The sequence below is a fragment of the Protomyctophum bolini genome (assembly GCF_963924005.1).
Source record: "Protomyctophum bolini genome assembly, chromosome: 21".
NCBI lineage: Eukaryota > Metazoa > Chordata > Actinopteri > Myctophiformes > Myctophidae > Protomyctophum > Protomyctophum bolini.
This window is the reverse complement of record NC_137882.1, coordinates 1626654-1652415: the sequence shown is the minus strand read 5'-3', so window position 1 is coordinate 1652415 and position 25762 is coordinate 1626654. Positions and strand designations below refer to the sequence as shown.

Sequence of the window (25762 nt, the reverse complement as noted above, 5' to 3'; positions counted from 1 at the left end):
TTCGGGAATCGGGCGTCCCACCGTAAATCACTGCTGGTTGGTTCATCAGCAGATGCTCAATGTTAATTAGTCCACGGAGTTGTGAATCAATAATAAGTCGCACCATTAACATGGTCACATATCTCATCAGGTCACCAATGTCGCCGTGACACCGCCATGCTGCCTGGTATCATGGCGAGTGAATTAAACTATATGTATGACCAAAGCATAGAATGCCATACCTTTTGTATGCTATTTAAATTGTCTTGATGAACATAAAATGCTGCTATATTTATATATAGGCCTATACCCTGTATACTAACATGTATAGGCCTTAAAGGGTGTCGTGACATAGCTCTGTCTGCCTCCTCCAACTATAATTATGCCTTCCGCATTTTCAACCGTTTTTGATTGTGACACAATTGCTTCTGCAATGTTGTAAACGTATGTTTTCTCACGCCAATACAGCTCCTTTCAATTGAATCGGAGCCTTAAAGACGTTCAGTCCAATATATGGAGGCTAGCTCTTCTCCTACATAGACTTCTGTTGAGATTTTATTTTGAGTCCTGGACCATTAGTATAGGCAGAATGCATTCACATGGCAACAGCCCAGCTAGCTGTAATGATCTTTAGAAATCCCTTTATTTCAGATCGTTTTGTAGTGTAGTAATAGACGGTAGTACAACATAAAACATCACAGAGACTTTAGTTGTCACTGTGCGCAACCTTAAAACAGTCATGGGATGGTGCACAACAATGCACACATTTCCTGCCCACTAACTCTTCTATTAGATGCATTGAGCCATAGGGGGAGTGTCCTATAGAGGTTAGGCCCCCCGGCTCAGGGTCCGAGAGGCTATAGTATACGGGGTGAAGGAGGAAGGTTCACACTTTTCACAGCAGAGAGGAACCTGAAAGTTGAAACCAGAAGAGCACAACAATGGAGGCCCTCCTGTCCTCTTTGTTCTTCGCAGCAAACAGCAGAGTTTTAACGGCTTTGAGGCCGAAGAGTAAGACCATCATGAGGATTAATTTCTACACGCTCCTGTTGCTGGTGCTGTGGAGCAGTTGTAACACACCTGGGACAGGTACAAGGCTATTATTTATGTACACTTACATTCACTTGTTTTACACTGCTACTAAAACCCGTCTGGAAACTAAAACCCTTCTACTTTTGAACACCGGAAGGAAAACGGGGTGTGGTTTTCAAAAAAAGGTCCTTCCAAATGGATTCAATGTGGTTTTGATTTATACAGCTGTGTGTATCATTGTGTGACTGTCTGGATATATAGACCAAACATTTAGACTCTCTTAGAGTTTATTTATTTTTATGTTTGGGCTTTAGCTTATAGGCTATGCAGCTGTTCTGTGTGCATGCCGCGATGCGCACATGCACGCGCGTGCGTGCGCGTCACGTTCCGTGGTACCAGTAAAAAAAAAAAAGCCTAGGCCTACTATGTTTTGATTATTTGGTCTTGTTTCTAAAGTGTAGTTGTTTATTTGGTCTTGTTTCTAAAGTGTAGTTGTTTATTTGGTCTTGTTTCTAAAGTGTAGTTGTTTATTTGGTCTTGTTTCTAAAGTGTAGTTGTTTATTTGGTCTTGTTTCTGAAGTGTGGTTGTTTATTTGGTCTTGTTTCTAAAGTGTAGTTGTTTATTTGGTCTTGTTTCTAAAGTGTAGTTGTTTATTTGGTCTTGTTTCTAAAGTGTAGTTGTTTATTTGGTCTTGTTTCTAAAGTGTAGTTGTTTATTTGGTCTTGTTTCTAAAGTGTAGTTGTTTATTTGGTCTTGTTTCTAAAGTGTAGTTGTTTATTTGGTCTTGTTTCTAAAGTGTAGTTGTTTATTTGGTCTTGTTTCTGAAGTGTGGTTGTTTATTTGGTCTTGTTTCTAAAGTGTAGTTGTTTATGTGGTCTTGTTTCTAAAGTGTAGTTGTTTATTTGGTCTTGTTTCTAAAGTGTAGTTGTTTATTTGGGCTTGTTTCTAAAGTGTAGTTGTTTATTTGGATGCGCACATGCACGCGCGTGCGTGCGCGTCACGTTCCGTGGTAGGCCTACCAGTAAAAAAATATCACACACGTGTGAACTGAGTGGTGCAATTCCCTCCCCCCCTCCCTCTCTCTCTCTCTCTCTCTCTCTCTCTCTCTCTCTCATTTGAGACACAGCACTACCCCTCTCTCTGTTTCTGGCGCCCCCTACTGGTATAAATAAGTAACATACTCGTGCTCATAGACACAGGTACACACACAGGTACACGGACATTGCTGGTTGTAGGAGTGGTTGCACCACTCAAAAAAAGCCTATATATGCCTACTATATTTTGAGGGACACACTTCCCCTGTGCTTCCTTCCTGGATTAGCCTACAATTCCCATAATGCTTTGGTACACTGATCCTCCTTGTGGATATCCACACTTTTCCTGGGCTGTGTGTGCGCCTCCAGTTCCTGTCGATTTGAGCCAAAGAAACTGGTCAGATGACCAATGAAATCACCAGGAAGTGGAGCGCACACACAGCCCAGGAAAAGTGTGGATATAGGGGGGAGGGGCTGTCTTAAGCGTTATTCATAGTCTGGTTTGGGGTGAGCGGTGAGTCTCTTACCACCGCGGCTCAGTGACGTCATGTTGTAGTTTTAGTAAAAAATCACACCCGTGTGAACCGAGTGGTGCAACTCCCCTCCCTCCCCCCCCCCTCCTCACTCTCTCTCTCTCTCTCTCTCTCTCTCTCTCTCTCTCTCTGCATGGCACAACAGCGCCCCTGCTGGTACTCATACGGGTGCTCATAGGTGAACGTCACACACATACATACGTAGGTGAACACGGACATTGCTGGTTGTAGGAGTGTGTTTGAGTCTCTTACTCAGTGACGTCATGTTGTAGTTTTAGTAAAAACAGAGAGGTGTGTTTGGGGTGAGCGGTGAGTCTCTTACCACCGCGGCTCAGTGACGTCATGTTGTAGTTTTAGTAAAAACAGAGAGATGTGTTTGGGGTGAGCGGTGAGTCTCTTACCACCGCGGCTCAGTGACGTCATGTTGTAGTTTTAGTAAAAACAGAGAGGTGTGTTTGGGGTGAGCGGTGAGTCTCTTACCACCGCGGCTCAGTGACGTCATGTTGTAGTTTTAGTAAAAACAGAGAGATGTGTTTGGGTGAGCGGTGAGTCTCTTACCACCGCGGCTCAGTGACGTCATGTTGTAGTTTTGGTAAAAACAGAGAGGTGTGTTTGGGGTGAGCGGTGAGTCTCTTACCACCGCGGCTCAGTGACGTCATGTTGTAGTTTTAGTAAAAACAGAGAGATGTGTTTGGGGTGAGCGGTGAGTCTCTTACCACCGCGGCTCAGTGACGTCATGTTGTAGTTTTAGTAAAAACAGAGAGATGTGTTTGGGGTGAGCGGTGAGTCTCTTACCACCGCGGCTCAGTGACGTCATGTTGTAGTTTTAGTAAAAACAGAGAGATGTGTTTGGGGTGAGCGGTGAGTCTCTTACCACCGCGGCTCAGTGACGTCATGTTGTAGTTTTAGTAAAAACAGAGAGATGTGTTTGGGGTGAGCGGTGAGTCTCTTACCACCGCGGCTCAGTGACGTCATGTTGTAGTTTTAGTTAAAACATAGAGATGTGTTTGGGGTGAGCGGTGAGTCTCTTACCACCGCGGCTCAGTGACGTCATGTTGTAGTTTTAGTTAAAACAGAGAGATGTGTTTGGGGTGAGCGGTGAGTCTCTTACCACCGCGGCTCAGTGACGTCATGTTGTAGTTTTAGTAAAAACAGAGAGGTGTGTTTGGGGTGAGCGGTGAGTCTCTTACCACCGCGGCTCAGTGACGTCATGTTGTAGTTTTAGTAAAAACAGAGAGGTGTGTTTGGGGTGAGCGGTGAGTCTCTTACCACCGCGGCTCAGTGACGTCATGTTGTAGTTTCCGGTGGTCACCTCTTCACCGAAAACAAGTATGAATAAGGCCTTTACATTCCACTATACTTTTAACTGTTCAACTTGACTGCCATGCGTTTCTCTCCACAGCCCAGGAGGTGATTTACCTTCCACCGCGAGACGGAGGCATCCACGTGGAACTGTTCCCAGACTACCGCTCCGTTCCCGAAGCCATCCACCAGATCATGTGGCGGCACGCCCCCGGCGTGTCCGCGCCGTGGCACGGTACGTGGACTGGTGGTGATGACACAGTATAGAGTTTCAAACCGAGGCTCTTTATAGTTGGTGAAGCAGCGTGAAAACTATACAAAATAGCAGATCTACAAGCTCCCAACGTGTTGCAGATCGACTATTTTCCGCGAGTGTATAAAATCAGCCATTAGTACGTCGGCATCAAGACACATCTTAGTCGACTAAATCAACTGTATATTTGTTCGACTAAAACTATAGACTAACACTAAAACATTCCAGGTGACTAAAATGTGACTGAAACTAAGTAAAGTATTCAAGAGACTATTATGAAAATTATTAAATTATTATAAAACTAAAATCCAGATTTGCGGTCAAAAACAACACTGCTGGGGGCAAGTATCAGTAACCTTCTTCTGGTCTGTGGCAGTGTTGTTTAGTATCAGTAACCTTCTTCTGGTCTGTGGCAGTGTTGTTTAGTATCAGTAACCTTCTTCTGGTCTGTGGCAGTGTTGTTTAATATCAGTAACCTTCTTCTGGTCTGTGGCAGTGTTGTTTAGTATCAGTAACCTTCTTCTGGTCTGTGGCAGTGTTGTTTAGTATCAGTAACCTTCTTCTGGTCTGTGGCAGTGTTGTTTAGTATCAGTAACCTTCTTCTGGTCTGTGGCAGTGTTGTTTAGTATCAGTAACCTTCTTCTGGTCTGTGGCAGTGTTGTTTAGTATCAGTAACCTTCTTCCGGTCTGTGACAGTGTTTGTTGTTTAGTATCAGTAACCTTCTTCCGGTCTGTGACAGTGTTTGTTGTTTAGTATCAGTAACCTTCTTCCGGTCTGTGACAGTGTTTGTTGTTTAGTATCAGTAACCTTCTTCTGGTCTGTGACAGTGTTGTTTAGTATCAGTAACCTTCTTCTGGTCTGTGACAGTGTTGTTTAGTATCAGTAACCTTCTTCTGGTCTGTGGCAGTGTTGTTTAGTATCAGTAACCTTCTTCTGGTCTGTGACAGTGTTGTTTAGTATCAGTAACCTTCTTCTGGTCTGTGGCAGTGTTGTTTAGTATCAGTAACCTTCTTCTGGTCTGTGGCAGTGTTTGTTGTTTAATATCAGTAACCTTCTTCCGGTCTGTGGCAGTGTTGTTTAGTATCAGTAACCTTCTTCCGGTCTGTGACAGTGTTGTTTTTGGCAGCAAATGTTGATTTCAGTTTTAGTCATATAGTCTCTTGAATAGTTTTTCCAGTTAGCTTTAGTCACCTGGAATGTTTTAGTCTTTAGTCTAGTTTCAGTCGACTAAATATCATACGATTTTTGTCGATTATAAATCTACAGTTGATTTAGTCGAACAAAATGTACTTTGTGGGCCTTGATGACAGTTGTTTTCACTTGCTGAAAATAGCTGATCTACAAGCTCACAACGCATCGCAACGCGACGTGTTGTGATCTTGTAGATCAGCTATTTTCAGCATGCAACTAATTGTAAAATGACTTATACTGGATCTCTTGTCCACTAGTCCCTTCCTAACATTTTAGTCTAGTTCTTATTTGTTGACAAAATTGTCAATATATTTAGTCTTAGTTTTAGTCGTCATAGCTTAATAATAATAATAATAAACTTTATTTGTATAGCACCTTTCATGACATGAAATGCAGCTCAAAGTGCTTTACAGAAAAATGGAGAATAAAAGAAAAGCAAGGCAACGACATTAAAAACAAGCTGTAATGCAATACAGTGAGGAACAAAAATAAAAGTTTTAATTTAGTTTTAATTCCGTTTTCGCCGGTGGAAAAATGTATAGTCGACGGACATTTATTTTTTGTCATAGTATCAATGGATGAAAACAACACTGCTCTGTGGTCTTTTACAGCCGGCGACCTGGCAGCAGAATGGTATGTTGGAAACGTAAAGGAAGAGCTGGATTACTACGGGACGTTTAGAGACCGCTCCACACTGGACACACACACCGGGCGGCTGGTCATCGACAACATGACCGCAGAAGACATCGGGCTGTATTCTGTGGAGATCAACGGCAGACTTCACAACAAGACTTACCTGCTTAAAGAGATGCGTAAGTATGACTCGCAACCAGGGGGGCAGTCAGACAGATATTTTGTGAAGCCACTGAGGAAATCGGGACTTCCTGAAAGTTCATATAATGGCCTGTTGTGGCGCTGTCATTGGGCTCAAAAAAACCCATAGCTCCATAGATGCCCATGTATTTGGGGTGCTGTGTCATTAGTCAGAAGGTTCATTGTTCCGAAATTACTATCCCTATCTCTAACCCTGACCTAAACCTAAGCGCAAGCACGGGAGCAAACCTAAACCTAACCGCAAGCACGGGAGCAAACCTAAACCTAACCGCAAGCAAGGGAGCAGTGCATGTTCGGACTAACGGGACTTCGGATCTATGGGTAGTTTGTTCCTGTATTTGGGCCCAACTTCACCTAGACTGTATTACCTTAATAAACATGGAGAGATGTGTTTGGGTGAGCGGTGAGTCTCTTACCACCGCGGCTCAGTGACGTCATGTTGTAGTTCTAGTAAAAACAGAGAGATGTGTTTGGGGTGAGCGGTGGGTCTCTTACCAACGCGGCTCAGTGATGTCATGTTGTAGTTTTAGTAAAAACAGAGAGATGTGTTTGGGGTGAGCGGTGAGTCTCTTACCACCGCGGCTCAGTGACGTCATGTTGTAGTTCTAGTAAAAACAGAGAGATGTGTTTGGGGTGAGCGGTGAGTCTCTTACCAACGCGGCTCAGTGACGTCATGTTGTAGTTTTAGTAAAAACAGAGATGTGTTTGGGGTGAGCGGTGAGTCTCTTACCACCGCGGCTCAGTGACGTCATGTTGTAGTTCTAGTCAAAACAGAGAGATGTGTTTGGGGTGAGCGGTGAGTCTCTTACCACCGCGGCTCAGTGACGTCATGTTGTAGTTTTCGGTGGTCAGCTCTTCACCGAAAACAAGTATGAATAAGGCCTTTACATTCCACTATACTTTTAACTGTTCAACTTGACTGCCATGCGTTTCTCTCCACAGCCCAGGAGGTGAAGTACCTTCCACCGCGAGACAGAGGCATCCGCGTGGAACTGTTCCCAGACTACCGCTCCGTTCCCGAAGCCATCCACCAGATAATGTGGCGGCACGCACCCGGTGTGTCCGCGCCGTGGCACGGTACGTGGACTGGTGGTGATGAAACAGTATAGAGTTTCAAACCGAGGCTCTTTATAGTTGGTGAAGCCATCGTAGGACAACAGAATTGCGTTGGACATGAAATCCAACCGTTGCAAACAAAAACATGCCTTAACGGTTACCCATTTAGACCTGAGGACGATTCTACAAATGTCTTCTAAGTTTTCTGAAAACGTTTCTATGTTTCTCTACGTCAGTCATTCTCAAACAATTTAATGTCAAGGACTCCCAAAAACATATGTAATTGGCCGCCGACCCCCATCTCAGAATATTGGGACCTCACAGTTGCAAAGATTTGAGTTAAAAACGTTCACTCTGAAAGAATATGCAGGTATAGAGCACCGAAGTCTGACGTCACTTTCAGTAGAGGGCGCCAATACACAGGTTCATGTATTATTTGCATTGTAATCCCCATAGGGCGGTTCTAGGTCGCTTCATATAAGAACTGTGTTTGAAAAATAATCCGACCACCCCGGCCTTTCTGTCAGAGGAGTGGCTGTGCGTCGTTAACACATTCTGTAGGTAGGACGCCTCAGGCCGTCATAAGGATTCGAACCGAGCTGAGCCTTTAGACGTCTGTGGACGTTTTAGCGCATCCTCAATGATACGGGGCGAGATAAAAATATTCAGAATTTTTCCTATTTCTTTGTTTTTGGTCCGTTCGCCTTTCGGCTGCGGTATGCTACGCTCTGGGGTCATATCAGCTTACCGTTGACTTACATGTAAAATAGGTAATGATGTAACTAAATATATAATTATTTCTCCTCTACAGTCGCTATTTTACATTTTAGACTTTAAAATGTGCGTCTGCTCGGGGACTGCTTTGCTTTGCCTGTGTTCTTTCTCGTTTTCAAAGCCAGTCCAGGCTGCGTCGAAATGAATTTAGCTTCGCTTTGTTCATTAGCGCGGTGCTGTGGTAGGCCTGCAGGTGGTGCTGTGGTAGGCCTGCAGGCGTGGAACGTGCTCGCGCTCACAGAATTATAGCCGATCTACAAGCTCACAGCGTGTCGCAGGCGACGCGCTGAGAGCTATACTAGACACATTAATGATTAATAATGAATTTATTAGTGGATTAAAAAATGCGAAAATTGGTATTGTACTGTCAATATGACATGAATATGAATGCAAAGTAGTGGTTGATGTTTGGACAGGCTAGCTTTTCGTGTTGTGCATGGTGAGATGTGTGCAAACGGTGTGCTTTGGTAGGAGAAGACGAACAAAGGATGCAACATTTATTAGTGAATTAAAAACGCACCGGGCGCAGTACCCCCCGCGGCCACAATATGGGGGAAAATATCTCACAACGGGTAAGGGCTAGTAGTATCAATGGATGAAAACAACACTGCTCTGTGGTCTTTTACAGCCGGCAACCTGGCAGCAGAATGGTTTGGTAGAACCGTAACAGAAGAACTGAAATACTACGGGACGTTTAGAGACCGCTCCACACTGGACACACACACCGGACGGCTGGTCATCGACAACATGACCGTAGAAGACATCGGGCTGTATTCTGTGGAGTTCAACGGCAGACTTCACAACAAGACGTACCTGCTTAAAGAGATGAGTAAGTATGACTCACAACAAGACTTACCTGGTTAAAGAGATGAGTAACATCAGACAGGTATTTTGTGAAGCCACTAAGGAAATCGGGACTTCCTGAAAGTTCATATAATGGCCTGTTGTGGCGCTGTCTGTCATTGGGCCCAAAAAAACCCATAGCTCCATAGATGCCCATGTATTTGGGCCCAACTTCACCTAGACTGTATTACCTTAATAAACATGGTCATGAATACTTTCTGCTTCCAGTCACTAGTTTAAAGTCTCATTTATAATGTCATAATATTCTTTTTGGAAAATGATGGTCCCATTTATTAAAAAAATGACCATAAAGTCGTGTATGTTCTGAGGGGCGTGGCTACCGTTACAGTCTATGAACGGGAGCCACCCCCCGTTCAGTCAAAATAAAAACCAACGAAGAGTAAGGGGGGGGGGGGGAAGTCCCGCCTCGTTGTCTGGGCCAGCCAATGGCCAGCTGGGCCCAAACGCTTCCAAACGCTTCGTCCATATTTATTACAGTCTATGCTCACAACAAGACTTACCTGCTTACAGAGATGAGTAAGTCTCACTCGTCATTTATTTAATGATGTTTATTTATTTTATATTATCGATACATTTATTTAATGATGTTTATTTTATTTTATATTATCGATACATTTATTTAAACCCATTTAGACCTGAGAATGATTCTACAAAATGTCTTCTTAAAGCCTGACAGTTTTTGAAGAAGAAGTCTTTCTTCTTATAAACTAGTCAACTAGTACCTACCAGGTTCTTATAAACTAGTCAACTAGTACCTACCAGGTTCTTATAAACTAGTCAACTAGTACCTACCAGGTTCTTATAAACTAGTCAACTAGTACCTACCAGGTTCTTATAAACTAGTCAACTAGTACCTACCAGGTTCTTATAAACTAGTCAACTAGTACCTACCAGGTTCTTATAAACTAGTCAACTAGTACCTACCAGGTTCTTATAAACTAGTCAACTAGTACCTACCAGGTTCTTATAAACTAGTCAACTAGTACCTACCAGGTTCTTATAAACTAGTCAACTAGTACCTACCAGGTTCTTATACACTAGTCAACTAGTACCTACCAGGTTCTTATACACTAGTCAACTAGTACCTACCAGGTTCTTATAAACTAGTCAACTAGTACCTACCAGGTTCTTATAAACTAGTCAACTAGTACCTACCAGGTTCTTATAAACTAGTCAACTAGTACCTACCAGGTTCTTATAAACTAGTCAACTAGTACCAGCATGATCAACTAGTGGATTTACTAGTCGACTAGTTGAATAGTCGACTAGTTAAAGCCCCGTAAAAGTGTGTTCATGATAGATTTTTGTTTTGATTGGTTGATTCTTTATTTATTTAAGTGTCATGCTTCCGAAGAAGCCCCGCCCATAAGGACACTTTTTACACTTTACATAAACAATGACAATAAACCCACATGACGGTTTGTAAACAACGATCAAGTGAACACTAAACTGACGAGACGTAGTCGAGTTCCGCGAGCATCGCTGAAGTGGCAATAATCACGTTAAACCACACCCTCTTGGGTAATATTGCAAATATATAACCCCATTTAGGCCTAAGGCCGATTCTAAAAATGCCTCTAAATCCTGACCAAATATTTATATAGCAGCATCAAAAATCATTTTTGAATACTGTACATACTGTACAGAACCCAAATATGGGTTCCCGGCCTGAGGGGGTAAGATACCAATAGGGGTTCCCGCCCAGAATGGGTTAAAACTAAGAAAATCGCTGAAAAAAAACATATTTTTTTTTAATGACGGATGTAGTCAATCCGACCACAAATTTCCCACGAAACTAGCTGGCCTATAGCAACCGACTTTGCTGTGCTCTGGGAGAACAGAGCAGCTGGATTATTTGTTTTGATTAGGTGTGGAGTGGTGCTCGTTTGAACACATGTACACATGACACATGTACCTACTACGACCTGTGGTATATATTATATACAACATTAGGCCTGTGACAAGAGACACGTGTACCTACTTGAAGATGGATGATAGGTGTGTGTGTGTGTGTGTGTGTGTGTGTGTGTGTGTGTGTGTGTGTGTGTGTGTGTGTGTGTGTGTGGTGCAGTAATTAATTATGTGTCCTCCACAGAGAAAGTCCCGAGTCCAATCCTGGCCGTCAAACCGTGTGACTCCAACTCCAGCTGCTGGACGCTGCACTGTATGACTGACGACGTTGACGTCACAGACTCGGGTCCGATCGGCTATAGCTGGAAGTTCGACGACGCAGGCGAATGGAGCGGACCCGACTCCTGGGAGAAGATCATCTACAACGATGAGAAAGGGCGAAGGGTTAAAACAATATCCTGTCAAATAAAGAACCTGTTCAGTGAGGAGGAGAGTTCTCATCGCAACCCTCTTTACAAAGGTATGTAGTTGTGTGTGTGTGTGTGTGTGTGTCTGTGTGTCTGTGTGTCTGTGTGTGTGCGCTCAGAGAGCAGCAGTGATGCTTGCGGAACTCGACTACGTCTCGTTCCTGACCGCATCACTGTCGTGGCAATAATCACGTTAAACCACACACCCTCTCGTGTAACATTGCTTAAAGGGTAAGACCACTTTTTTTGAGGTTTGGGTTGTGTAGTTACTTTGCCATGATGCAACTCCAAATGTGGACAAGAAATAAAAAATAGCTGCTCCAGTGATTAGAAATTGATAATTTAAAATTGCTCCTCATTGACTTACATTGTAGCTAAAACAGCTCTCAAAGTCACTCTTTTAGTACGTAAAAAAACCCAAACAATGTTGATTCAGACAATATAGAGCATCACCAAAACTCATGTAGTTTTATTTTTTCATAAAAATGTTATCTTCCTGTTGATTTGTCCATTTTATTGGGAAGAAAACCCGGACTGGATCCGTGGATCCGGATCCAGATCTTCAAATAGTAAAATCAACAGGAATATAACATTTTTATGAAAAAATAAAACTACATGAGTTTTGGTGATGCTCTATATTGTCTGAATCAACTTAGTTTGTGTTTGTTTACGTACTAAAAGAGTGACTTTGAGAGCTGTTTTAGCTACAATGTAAGTCAATGAGGAGCATATTTTGAATTATCAATTTCTAATCACTGGAGCAGTATTTTTTTATTTCTTGTCCACATTTGGAGTTGCATCATGGCAAAGTAACTACACAACCCAAACCTCAAAAAAAGTGGTCTTACCCTTTAATTCAACTTCGACCCCTCTGTCACATGGACCATAGTGAATAGTGATACAGGACACACAGATAGCATTACTCTGTCACATGGACCATAGTGAATAGTGATACAGGACACACAGATAGCATTACTCTGTCACATGGACCATAGTGAATAGTGATACAGGACACACAGATAGCATTACTCTGTCACATGGACCATAGTGAATAGTGATACAGGACACACAGATAGCATTACTCTGTCACATGGACCATAGTGAATAGTGATACAGGACACACAGATAGCATTACTCTGTCACATGGACCATAGTGAATAGTGATAGAGGACACACGGACCATAGTGAATAGTGATACAGGACACACAGATAGCATTACTCTGTCACATGGACCATAGTGAATAGTGATACAGGACACACAGATAGCATTACTCTGTCACATGGACCATAGTGAATAGTGATAGAGGACACACAGATAGCATTGCTCTGTCACATGGACCATAGTGAATAGTGATACAGGACACACAGATAGCATTACTCTGTCACATGGACCATAGTGAATTCCCATAATTATTTGGTGCTGTAACTGAGGGGAACACCTCCGGTTACTTAAATTAAACTGGTTGAGGCGGACAATATGGACTAATTCCGATCAAAGAATTGGGCTCCGGAGAAGCGATATCATCAGCAGATTTATTGGTCACAATGTGTGGTCTGGAATAAACAATAAACAGAAATAAAGAATAGTATCAATAACATGAACTTGAATATTAACTGAAATATCCACAGCAAGATGTAAACACCAGAAATACAGATTATCTGCACAGTATCCAAGGAAATCAAACACTCCATATTATTGTATATAACATATTATGGCCAAAAACGGTCCAAATGTTGTTAAACACATAAATAAATCAAATACTGTAACGCAGAGTAACAGAAAGAGCATACAAACGGACCACAGGCAGTAGAGAAGCTAACAAACATATTAACATACAACCATGTGCTATCATTTAACCAAACAAAACTATCAAACCTAGTATACAGAGTCACAGATATTATTTAATTACTAAAGTAACACTTATGACCCAAACATATTACTTACTTTGATTAAAGAACGCTAAACTGCCTAAATTGACTGCCTGTGGAAAAGTACCAGCAAATACCAGGTCAGGCCACTAGGCGGCACTGACGGTCTTTCTGACAGGTGCACTGCTCCTCATTGTGGATAGGGGGAGAGCAGTCTTACTGAGACAACATGTAGTCCAGGAAGTAAGTGAGCCCAGTGTCAAAGACATCAGAGACACCGGGTTCACTGCTACAATGTAAAATATCTAAAACCACATATTACACACATAAAGACCCCCAGGAAAGTGTTCTAAAGCTTCTAAACGTCATTAACATATATCTTTTTACAATCATGTTGTCTCCACGGTGCTCCATGGAAGGACAGAAACATGCGTAAGTTGAGACCCAGGAAGCCGAAGGAGGAAGTGTCGACTGCGCATGTTTCTGTCCTTCCATGGAGCACCGTGGAGACAACATGGCGGCGCCCCTTATACGGTCCTCGCGTCCCGTCCTCTTTAGACAGTCCTTGCCCATCTATAGTGGATCTGTTCACTTCCTGTTTTTACCAGGAAGTGGTCGCAGAGGAATGGAAAAGGTAAAAGACATTTTCTCTTCTATAGTTCTGTTTTACATTTGTGTCTTTCAGAAACTATAGAACCACCAGCACCGCCAGGCAGAGGACTAAGACGTGGGATCATTACTGTCACTGTACTGGTGATGCTAGCAATAGTAGCACTTTTAATAGGAGCAGTTTTACTCAGGAAGAAGAAAACTCGTAAGTATTTATAATGGAACAAGAGACCTAGTATTTAAGTGATTTATAATGGAACAAGAGACCTAGTATTTAAGTATTTATAATGGAACAAGAGACCTAGTATTTAAGTATTTATAATGGAACAAGAGACCTAGTATTTAAGTATTTATAATGGAACAAGAGACCTAGTATTTAAGTGATTTATAATGGAACAAGAGACCTAGTATTTAAGTGATTTATAATGGAACAAGAGACCTAGTATTTAAGTATTTATAATGGAACAAGAGACCTAGTATTTAAGTATTTATAATGGAACAAGAGACCTAGTATTTAAGTATTTATAATGGAACAAGAGACCTAGTATTTAAGTGATTTATAATGGAACAAGAGACCTAGTATTTAAGTGATTTATAATGGAACAAGAGACCTAGTATTTAAGTATTTATAATGGAACAAGAGACCTAGTATTTAAGTATTTATAATGGAACAAGAGACCTAGTATTTAAGTTATTTATAATGGAACAAGAGACCTAGTATTTAAGTGATTTATAATGGAACAAGAGACCTAGTATTTAAGTATTTATAATGGAACAAGAGACCTAGTATTTAAGTATTTCTAATGGAAAAAGAGACCTAGTATTTAAGTATTTATAATGGAACAAGAGACCTAGTATTTAAGTATTTATAATGGAACAAGAGACCTAGTATTTAAGTGATTTATAATGGAACAAGAGACCTAGTATTTAAGTATTTATAATGGAACAAGATACCTAGTATTTAAGTATTTATAATGGAACAAGAGACCTAGTATTTAAGTATTTATAATGGAACAAGAGACCTAGTATTTAAGTATTTATAATGGAACAAGAGACCTAGGGCTGTATTTTGCGTGTCTTAAGTACCAGGTCTTATTCCCTAACTTGAGTAAACTAAAGACCTGGAGGCGTGATCAATGCTCTTTGGCCACTCAGAATAGCCAAATGGCATTGATCACGCCTCCAGGTCTTTAGTTTACTCAAGTTAGGGAATAAGACCTGGTACTTACGACACGCAAAATACAGCCCCTAGTATTTAGTGATTTATAATATAATAATAATATAATTAAAAGTATTTAAATTAAAAGGTGTTGTAATGAAATGGAATTGGTGTAAAATAAGTGGTTATTGGAGCATTAAAGGAAAACTTTAGTGTTTTTCAACAAAGGTTCATGTTTTAGGTTGGTATTAGAGAAAGTAAAAGATGAGTAAGTTATTTTTCATTTGCTGCTTTCTTTCGTTTTAGCGATTTTAACTATTTTTGACAGGGGGGGCGGGGGCATTCGAACATGGGGCTAAAAATCTATATATATATTTTGTACAAAATGTTATAGCGATTTCTGTCTATTATTTTCTATAGTCCTACTAGACCCCAAGTGTCTTGTAGGTCTGCTATGAACTTGAACTTGTAGGTCTGCTATGAACTTGTAGGTCTGCTATGAACTTGTAGCTCTGCTATGAACTTGAAAATGTGCCTCAAATCTTTGAACATATATTCCCTGGAACAACATATTTTCAGATGGGGGTCGGCGGCCACTTACATATAATTTTTGGGGTCCTTGACGTGAAATATTGAGAACCACTGATATAGAAAGTTTTTCAGAAGAAAATAAATTTGTTAAGTGATGTATTTGTAATAGTTTATAATATAAATATATTAATTGTAACTATAATGATAAATCTATATCGATACAAATCATACATTTATGTATCTGTGATAACTATGGTGGGGGAAAAAAATCTAAAATCTCACTGACCAATCACTGTCTCACATCTCACTGACCAATCACTGTCTCACATCTCACTGACCAATCACTGTCTCACATCTCACTGACCAATCACTGTCTCACATCTCACTGACCAATCACTGTCTCACATCTCAGCTTTGACAGAAGAAGTAGAGATGGAAAGACGAGACAGAGCTGCCAAACTGAGAGGTAAGGGGTGTGCGTGTGTGTACGTGCGCGCCTGTGCACATCTTCATGTGTGTGTGTACGTACGTGCGTGTGTGTGTACGACTGTACGTGCCTGTGCACATCTTCATGTGTGTGTGTGTACAGGCATGTACGACGTGCATGTGTCTGTGCACATCTTCGTGTGTGTAAGTGCGTGCACCCGTGCACATATTCGTGCGTGTACGTGCATGTACGTGCGTGTGCCTGTGCACATCTTCATGTGTGTGTGTCTGTGTGTACGTGCGTGTGTGCACATCTTAATGTCTGTGTGTGTACGTGCCCGTGTGTGTGTGTGTGTGTGTGTGTGTGTGTGTGTGTGTGTGTGTGCGTGCCTGTGCCTGTGAACATCTGTGTGTGTGTATGTGTACATGTGTGTGCTTGCGAGCGACATATGACAAAGTGGAATTGCTTTGTTCGCTACAGGTCTGTTGGAGAGAACACCAGGATATCGTCACATCACTGACTATGAAGAGCAGCTTCAACGCAACATGAACAGCACATATCGGAGTGTAGATTTGGGCACACAGTCTGAGGTCGTGTTTGAAAACGTCTTCGCTCCGCTCTACAATGTAGACATCGAAAGAACAGACATCCACAGCCATCATGAGGCCAGACAGATGGAGATGAAGAAGGCAGGAGAGGGAACAGAAATCCAACTGGGTCAGATGTTCAAAGACCTTTCTGGACGTATCCTAAGAACAGTGCTGACCGTTGGCTGTGCAGGAATTGGGAAAACGATCCTCGTACACAAATTTATGTTCGACTGGGCCAAGAAATGTTTCCCCCAAGACCTACACCTCGTGTTCCCGCTCAAGTTCCGCCAGTTAAATATGCTCAAGGGACAGAAGTTTACTTTGGCACAGCTAATTCACAGCTGCATCGTGGAAACCAGATTTATCGAGAAAGACGTTCTTAATCTTATCTTCACTGAAGTGCAGAAGTCAAGAAACTGCAACGACGTCCCCTTCAAAGTCATGTTTGTTCTGGATGGTTATGATGAAAATAATTTCAAGTTTGATTTCAGCACAAAAATTGGCCTCATGAATGTCAACGACTCTTACCCAGTGGAAGATCTCCTTGTAAACCTCATCAAGGGAGAGCTCCTCCCCTCTGCTCGCATCTGGATAACCTCGCGACCTGTAGCAGCCAATCAGATCCCTAAGAAGTTTGTAAAGAGGATGACAGAAGTACGAGGGTTCATCAGCGATGACCAGAAGAAGGAGTTCTTCGAGAAGACGTTCAGTGATGAGAACCAGGCCAGATCAATCCTCTCACAGATCAAAGAATCAAAGATCCTCCTCACCATGTGTGAAATCCCAGTCTTCTGTTGGATCCTTGCTACCGTTGTGAAGAACATGGTGAAGAACATGGGGGCGACATTCAGGCTGCCCAAAACCCTGGTTGAGCTGTTCTGCCACTTCCTGATGGGTGAGATACAGCGGGAGAATCCTGAACAAGGCGAGGCAGACAGAGTGAAGCTCATAAAGGATGCAGGGAAAGTTCTTCTGAAGCTGGGCAAGCTGGCGTTTCACCAACTGGTCAAAGGCAACATCATTTTCTATGAGGAGGACCTGGAAGCGTGTGGTCTTGATGTGAACAAGGACTTGAAGAACTTGGGCTTTTGCACAAAGTTCTTCAAAGAAGACGGTTTGTTCTTCCACAAAACGGTCTACTGCTTCGTTCATCTGAGCATCCAGGAGTTTCTGGCTGCAGTCTACCTGTCCCACTGTTTCACTCAGAGGAACACGGAGGTCCTGAAGACATTCCTGGGAGATGATGGAGACAACAGTGACATTTCCCTGTCTGACTTCCTGAAGGCTGCTATGAAGAAAACCCTGAAGAGAGAGAGTGGTCAACTGGACCTCTTTGTCCGCTTCCTTCATGGTCTCTCACTGCAGTCCAACCAGAGTCTGTTAGGAGGTCTGCTGGGTCAGACAGAGAACAGTCCAGAGGAGATCCAGAGAGTCATCGACAACCTGAAGAAGATGAATGATGATGATGCCTCTCCTGACAGATGTATCAACATCTTCCACTGTCTGATGGAGATGAACGACCCGTCAGTCAGTCGGGGGATCCAACAGTACCTGGAGTCAGAGAACAGCTCAGGGAAGAAACTCTCTGAGACCCAGTGTTCAGCTCTGGCCTCCATGCTGCAGATGTCAGAGGAGGTTCTGGAGGAGTTGGACCTGCAGAAATACAACACATCACTGGAGGGGCGACGGAGACTGGTCCCAGCTGTGAGGAACTGCAAAACGGCCAGGTTAGTAGTCATAAGAATATACTCATGTTAGAGCAGCTTTCATTAATTAATTCATTAAAAATAAACACATGTACACATTGTGACAAATGAGAACATTATTTCAGTTAAAACTACATCAATTCAGTTCAGTCACTTCATATTTATGAATGAATGGTTCAATGTGTGTGTGTGTGTGTGTGTGTGTGTGTGTGTGTGTGTGTGTGTGTGTGTGTGTGTGTGTGTGTGTGTGTGTGTGTGTGTGTGTGTGTGTGTGAGTGAGAGAGATTTACCAGTGTCCTCATTAGTTATTCTACAATGAAAACAGACTATACCGAATGAGAAATGGACCGTACCATTAGTGAGGGGGTGTACAGAGGATGGTCTTTTAAACAATGAGCTTGGTCATTACGTTTACACGTTACTTAATACATTTAAATGTTAGTTCCACGATTTATAATGCAGTTATTATGGAGGTGGTACTTTATTTGAAGTGTGGATAAGGTTTGATATCATGGTAACTCACACTGACCTTAATATTGATAAGATACAGTGACTAATGTAGGCTATGTAGTCTTTATGCTGAGATACTACATTTAACCCATTTTGGGCAGGAACCCCTTTTAGTGTTAGCATTATGTTATGCTTTAGCTATTGAAAAATAGCAGAACTACAAGCTCGTAGCGCACCACCGAGTGGCGCGCTACGAGCTTGTAGGTCTGCTATTTTTGAAAAATCGAGGATGTAGAAGACATTTTTTTAATCTGATCTCAGGTCAAAATGGGTAAAACACTAAACAGCTCTGATGACACTATGAGTGGTTTAATGTGTTCTGTCAGAGTGTCATCCCCTAGTTTTGAATGTTATTTATATTAATGTTAATTCTTAATTGTTGTTGAGTATCAGGGGCGTAACTAGACATCAGTAAGCCCCCGCGCAGGCTGGTCAGCCCCCGACAGTTTGATCAAAATGCACAAAACGTTCTAAACATGAACTGTACAGAGGATGGTCTTTTAAACAATGAGCTTGGTCATTACGTTTACACGTTACTTAATACATTTAAATGTAAGTTCCACGATTTCATCTATCTTCCACTTCTCTGTTCTCTGTTCTTACTGACATCCTGCTAATGTCTGAAGAACTAGATTGAAGATATTTTAGGTGCCTTTCACACCTAACGTTTGCTTACAAGGTCTGGATCAAGACCAAATGTTTACATTGTTGCATTTTGCATTAGGTCTGCTTAGCGTTCACAGAGGACTTTGTTAAGAAAACCAAAATATTTAACAATGTCATGCGGTCGTACAGGCTGTTCATCTGTTGACAGAACATTTCTTCACTTCACTGCAAAGTGGAGCAACACCAACGAGTTGTTATTTTCATTATTTAATGTTTGTATTCCAATCAAATGAAAACTGTGGAATGTTATGAGAACATTTAAATTCAATATGCCTCTTATTTGCTTAGTCAGAAAAGTATCCACACACACACACACACACACACACACACACACACACACACACACATTTCAGACAGCTCCACAGGGAACCTCTTTGACAGTGAACGTGGTCTGTTCTGTTTTGATCATCTCTGATTTTACATTTAATCTGTAATTACAGACTTGCTGACTGTGACCTCAGAGAGGAACACATTGAAGTTGTGGCTTCAGCTCTCAGCTCCAATCCGTCCCACTTGAGAGAACTGGACTTGAGTGGAAACGTCTTGAAGGATTCCGGAGTGGATCACATCTGTGCTGCACTGAAGAGCCCAAACTGTTGTCTGGAGATTCTCAGGTCAGATTAATTTACCATTTTTATTTTTATTTGGTTACGTTCTGTTATAGTAAGTGATTATAATGCAGTTATTATGGAGGTGGTACTTTATTTGAAGTGTGGATAAGGTTTGATATCATGGTAACTCACACTGACCTTAATATTGATAAGATACAGTGACTAATGTAGGCTATGTAGTCTTTATGCTGAGATACTACATTTAACCCATTTTGGGCAGGAACCCCTTTTAGTGTTAGCATTATGTTATGCTTTAGCTATTGAAAAATAGCAGAACTACAAGCTCGTAGCGCACCACCGAGTGGCGCGCTACGAGCTTGTAGGTCTGCTATTTTTGAAAAATCGAGGATGTAGAAGACATTTTTTTAATCTGATCTCAGGTCAAAATGGGTAAAACACTAAACAGCTCTGATGACACTATGAGTGGTTTAATGTGTTCTGTCAGAGTGTCATCCCCTAGTTTTGAATGTTATTTATATTAATGTTAATTCTTAATTGGTGTTGAGTATCAGGGGCGTAACTAGACATCAGTAAGCCCCCGCGCAGGCTGGTCAGCCCCCGACAGTTTGATCAAAATGCACAAAACGTTCTAAACATGAACTGTACAGAGGATGGTCTTTTAAACAATGAGCTTGGTCATTACGTTTACACGTTACTTAATACATTTAAATGTAAGTTCCACGATTTCATCTATCTTCCACTTCTCTGTTCTCTGTTCTTACTGACATCCTGCTAATGTCTGAAGAACTAGATTGAAGATATTTTAGGTGCCTTTCACACCTAACGTTTGCTTACAAGGTCTGGATCAAGACCAAATGTTTACATTGTTGCATTTTGCATTAGGTCTGCTTAGCGTTCACAGAGGACTTTGTTAAGAAAACCAAAATATTTAACAATGTCATGCGGTCGTACAGGCTGTTCATCTGTTGACAGAACATTTCTTCACTTCACTGTCAGAGTGGAGCAACAGCAACGAGTTGTTATTTTCATTATTTAATGTTTGTATTCCAATCAAATGAAAACTGTGGAATGTTATGAGAACATTTAAATTCAATATGCCTCTTATTTGCTAAGTCATAAAAGTATCCAAACACACACATTTCAGACAGCTCCACAGGGAACCTCTTTGACAGTGAACGTGGTCTGTTCTGTTTTGATCATCTCTGATTTTACATTTAATCTGTAATTACAGACTTGCTGGCTGTAACCTCGAGAAGGAACACATTGAAGTTGTGGCTTCAGCTCTCAGCTCCAATCCGTCCCATTTGAGAGAACTGGACTTGAGTGGAAACGTCTTGAAGGATTCCGGAGTGGATCTCATCTGTGCTGCACTGAAGAGCCCAAACTGTTGTCTGGAGATTCTCAGGTCAGATTCATTTTCCATTTCTATTTTTATTTGGTTACGTTCTGTTATAGTAAGTGATTATAATGCAGTTATTATGGAGGTGGTACTTTATTTTAAGTGTGCATAAGGTTTGATATCATGGTAACTCACACTGACCTTATTATTGATAAGATACAGTGACTAATTTGGTGTTTGCATTATGTTATGCTTTAGCTATTGAAAAATAGCAGATCTACAAGCTCATAGCGCACCACCGAGTGGCGCGCTACGAGCTTGTAGGTCTGCTATTTTTTTTAAATCGAAGAACGACATAGCTTTTTCAGAAAACTGTCAGGATGTTAAAGACATTTATAGATTCTGATCTCAGGTCAGAATGGATTAAAACACTAAACACCTCTGATGACACTGAGTGGTTTAATGTGTTCTGTCAGAGTGTCATCCCCTAGTTTTGAATGATATTTATATTAATGTTAATTCTTAATTGGTGTTGAGTATCAGGGGCGTAACTAGACATCAGTAAGCCCCCGCGCAGGCTGGTCAGCCCCCGACAGTTTGATCAAAATGCACAAAACTTTCTAAACATCAACTTTGGATCCATATCTAAAAACCCAGTGGGAGAGAAGGTTTTATGTGGAAAACTTATGTTGCATGAGCCAACGGAAATTGTATGGCAGGAATATGTATTTTCTTTGTCTTAAAATCTCTCTCTCTCTCTCTATCTCTCTCTCTCTCTCTCTCTCTCTCTCTCTCTCTCTCTCTCTCTCTCTCTCTCTCTCTCTCTCTCTCTCTCTCTCTCTCTCTCTCTCTCTCCCCTCCTCATCTGGTTGTATTCTTCATTTAGTCTGAAGAACTGCTGGTTGTCGGAGAGAAGCTGTGAAGTTCTGGCCTCGGCTCTCGCCTCCAATCCTTCCCATTTGAGAGAATTAGACCTGACTTTGAACAACCTGCAGGACTCTGGAATTGAGCTTCTATGTGCCGGAGTGAAGAGTCCACATTGTCAGCTGCAGACTCTGAGGTAAATTATTCTGTGTGGATCTGTACTGCAGACTCTGAGGTAAATAGAGTTTTATTCTGTGTGGATCTGTACTGCAGACTCTGAGGTAAATAGAGTTTTATTCTGTGTGGATCTGTACTGCAGACTCTGAGGTAAATAGAGTTTTCTCTGTACTGGAGCATCAACAGCAGTTTGTTAAAGTGTGGATATCTCTGCAGGTTGTCAGGCTGTGCGATCACAGAGAAAGGCTGTTCTTCTCTGGCTTCAGCTGTAGCCCTCAACCCCTCCTCCCATCTGAAGCATGTGGACCTCAGCTGTAACCACCCAGGAGGAGATGCTGAGCAGACGCTGCTCTCTGCTGGACTGGAGACTGTCAAGTGAGTCGACTTGGACTGTGTCCATCCATCTTGGTTAAAAATAGGTCAGGCCTAAATGGAATTAGTTTACAAACTCTTATAGATTAGGCTATCCGATTATCATATTAAATTAGTATGCTACTATGCACATGCCATGTTAGCTATACAGTTTATAGATCATGCTTAAGCATGGGCTTCATTTTGCAGTATTTATATTTAAACAATATGACGAAAGTCTCCAGCACTTGGATCCCCGCACACAGTGACAGCCCTCCATGTTTACAGACAGACAGAAAGACAGACAGACAGACAGACATACAGCTCTGTACACTGCAGTGTTTTTATGTGTTAACTTAATGTGCTCATCTGACCATATTTTCGGTCTCCTCATTCGATCACGTCTATTCACGGTAACGGGACATCTCGCTGCGTAAAATATCCTCCGTCTCCAACTTTACTCCTCATTCATCCGCCACATTGTCTGCTTTGTTTCCTTTATTTGATGTGATTCATTCCCACCTGCACCGAATCCAAATAAAGTGCGATTGGAAGCGAAGCGAAACCCCTGTTTTTTGGCGGAGTAGAATGCGGTTCTTTGATTAGGATTCGAATGAGGCTTCACACCTGCCAAACGAAGCGCACATTCCGACAATGTGCATCAGGATTGGTTTTAATCGCAGTAAAGCTTTCTGGTGTGAAGGCGACCTTAGATTGACTCAGCAGTTTTGGGTGTACATATTTTAGTATGTCGGATGCAAACCTATCTCTGTTTTTCTTTTCTCTGCAATAAATCGGTGCTATTGAACACAGTGTACGTCTGTGTGTGGGCTTTACAAATATGAAACCAATTAAAAGTATCCCTGTTGGTGTTTTAAGCATTATGTTATACTTTAGCTATTGAAAAATAGCAGATCTACAAGCTCATAGCGCGCCTGTTTTATTTGTTGCTATTTGATCATTTTTAAATCATTAGAATGCGGCGCAAATCTTTGAATATATTCTTTCAGAGCGAACATTTTCACTCAAATCTTTGCTTCTGTGGTATCCCTAAAACAACATATTTCCAGATGGGGGTCCGCAGCCAAATACAGATAATTCTGTGGGTTCTTGACATGAAAAAGGCTGAGCAACACTGACGATATAGAAGGTTTTTCAGAAAACTATCAGGATTTAGAAGACATTGTTTTTATTTCCACGTCAGGCTTAAATGGGTTAAAAGACACTTCTGACCAAATCTCCTAACCTTCGTATATAACAATATTGTGTTGTAGAGAAACAGGCAAACGTTGATCAAAATAACAATTATAAGCTTGTAGATCTGCTATTTTTCAATAGCTAAAGTATAACATAATGCTTAACCCATTCTGACCTGAGATCAGATTTTAAAAATTTCTTCTATGTCAGTCGCTCTTTGATTTTTCAAAAATAGCAGACCTACAAGCTCGTAGCGCGCCACTCGGTGGCGCGCTATGAGCTTGTAGATCTGCTATTTTTAAATAGCTGAAGCACGACATGATGCTAACACCAAAATGGGTTCCCGTTCAAAATGGGTTAAGGACCACTCGTGGTCCCCGGACCACTGTTTGAGAACCACTGCTTTATTCAATAAATGTTTAATGGTGAATGTGAGCTGAAGAGTCTTAATGAAGTGATGCATGTTAATACTCTCTGTATCATTCAATGGTAATAGAAATGTTTTATCATTTCTTCCTACAGTGTGAATCATGGAGGAGAACACTGGATAGATCACTGGATTAATCCTCGACTCCTTTCAAGATGTGAGTGTCTGTCTGTCTGTCTGTCTGTCTGTCTGTCTGTCTGCCGCTCTACGAACTGGGGACCCCCCACAATAATCATAACTGAACTGGGGACCCCCCACAATAATCATAACTGAACTGGGGACCCCCCACAATAATCATAACTGAACTGGGGACCCCCCACAATAATCATAACTGAACTGGGGAACCAATGGTACAGAGCCCTGAGAGTCACCGGTCGATGAAGGGTTAACGTGTGTGTGTATGTGTGTGTGCACGTCTTCGTGTGTGTGTGTGTGTGTGTGTGTGTGTGTGTGTGTGTGTGTGTTTTTGTATGTGCGTGTGCCTGTGCACATATTCGTGTGTATATGTGTGTGTGTGTGTGTGTGTGTGTGTGTGTGTGTACGTGCATTTACGCGTGTGCGCCCGTGCGCATCTTCGTTTTGTACGTGCATGTGTGTGTGTACGTGCGTGTACCTGTGCACATCTTCGTGTGTGTGTGTGTGTGTGTGTGTGTGTGCGTGTACGTGCATGTACGTGCGTGTGTCCGTGCACATCTTCATGTGTGTGTGTCAACGTGCATGTACAGTACGTGCGTGTGCCTGTGCACATCTCCGTGTGTGTGTACGTGCGTGTGCCTGTGCACATCTTCGTGTGTGTGTGTGTGTGTGTGTGTGTGTGTGTGTGTGTGTGTGTGTCAGTCAGTGAATAATGTATTTAATGTTTACTGTGTTGTTTTCTCATCAGATTTCCAGCCTCTCACTCTGGACCCAAACACAGCAAACTGTTACCTCACTCTGTCTGAGGACAACAGGAAGGTCACACGGGTGGAGGAGGGACAGAGTCATCAGTATCCTGATCATACAGAGAGGTTTGATGGACCGAAGCAGGTTCTGACTGCAGAGAGTGTGAGCGAACGCTGCTACTCTGAGGTAGAGTACAGTGGATGGGTTGATATAGCAGGGACTGACAGAAGAATCAGCAGGAAAGGATCTGGTGCTTCCTGTCGGCTTGGAGACAGTGTCATGTCCTGGAGTCTGCTGTGTTTTCGTAACCGTTACTCTGTCTGCCACAATGGGAAGCAGACTGTCCTCCCTGTCCTTGGCTCTAGACGCTCCTACGGGGTCTACAGAGTAGCACTGTATGTGGACCGTCCCACTGGCACGCTGTCCTTCTATGACGTGTCCTCAGAGGACACTCTGACCCACCTGCACACCTTCCAGACCACGTCCACTGAACCGCTATGTGTTGGGTTCAGGTTGATGACGTCTGGCGACTCAGCGTTTCTGTGTGAGCAGAGATAGAGTCTCTATGCGACGTCACATCAGGTCGCCATGGTTACTCCACATGTGACATCATCATCATCATGATGATGACGAGAGACAGACAGATAAGACCAGATACGTTTTTGATACAATGTTCATTGTTATTCAAATAATCACACCTGTGTGAAGTGAGCG

At 42.1% G+C, this 25762-nt stretch overlaps 1 protein-coding gene across 1 annotated transcript; it reads left to right on the top strand.

The window, feature by feature from the left end:
• Positions 1-920: 920 nt before the first annotated feature.
• LOC308336021 (uncharacterized protein) lies at positions 921-25762 on the top strand (the record flags this gene model as incomplete). Its single annotated transcript, XM_080793263.1, has 14 exons — positions 921-1068; positions 3982-4116; positions 5938-6138; positions 7103-7237; positions 8619-8819; positions 10950-11225; positions 13736-13855; positions 15753-15806; positions 16248-18084; positions 21043-21216; positions 22037-22210; positions 22408-22566; positions 24262-24323; positions 25050-25762. The coding sequence occupies 14 exons, from the start codon at positions 921-923 to the stop codon at positions 25604-25606; spliced, it is 4233 nt and encodes a 1410-aa protein (XP_080649389.1). The 3' UTR covers positions 25607-25762.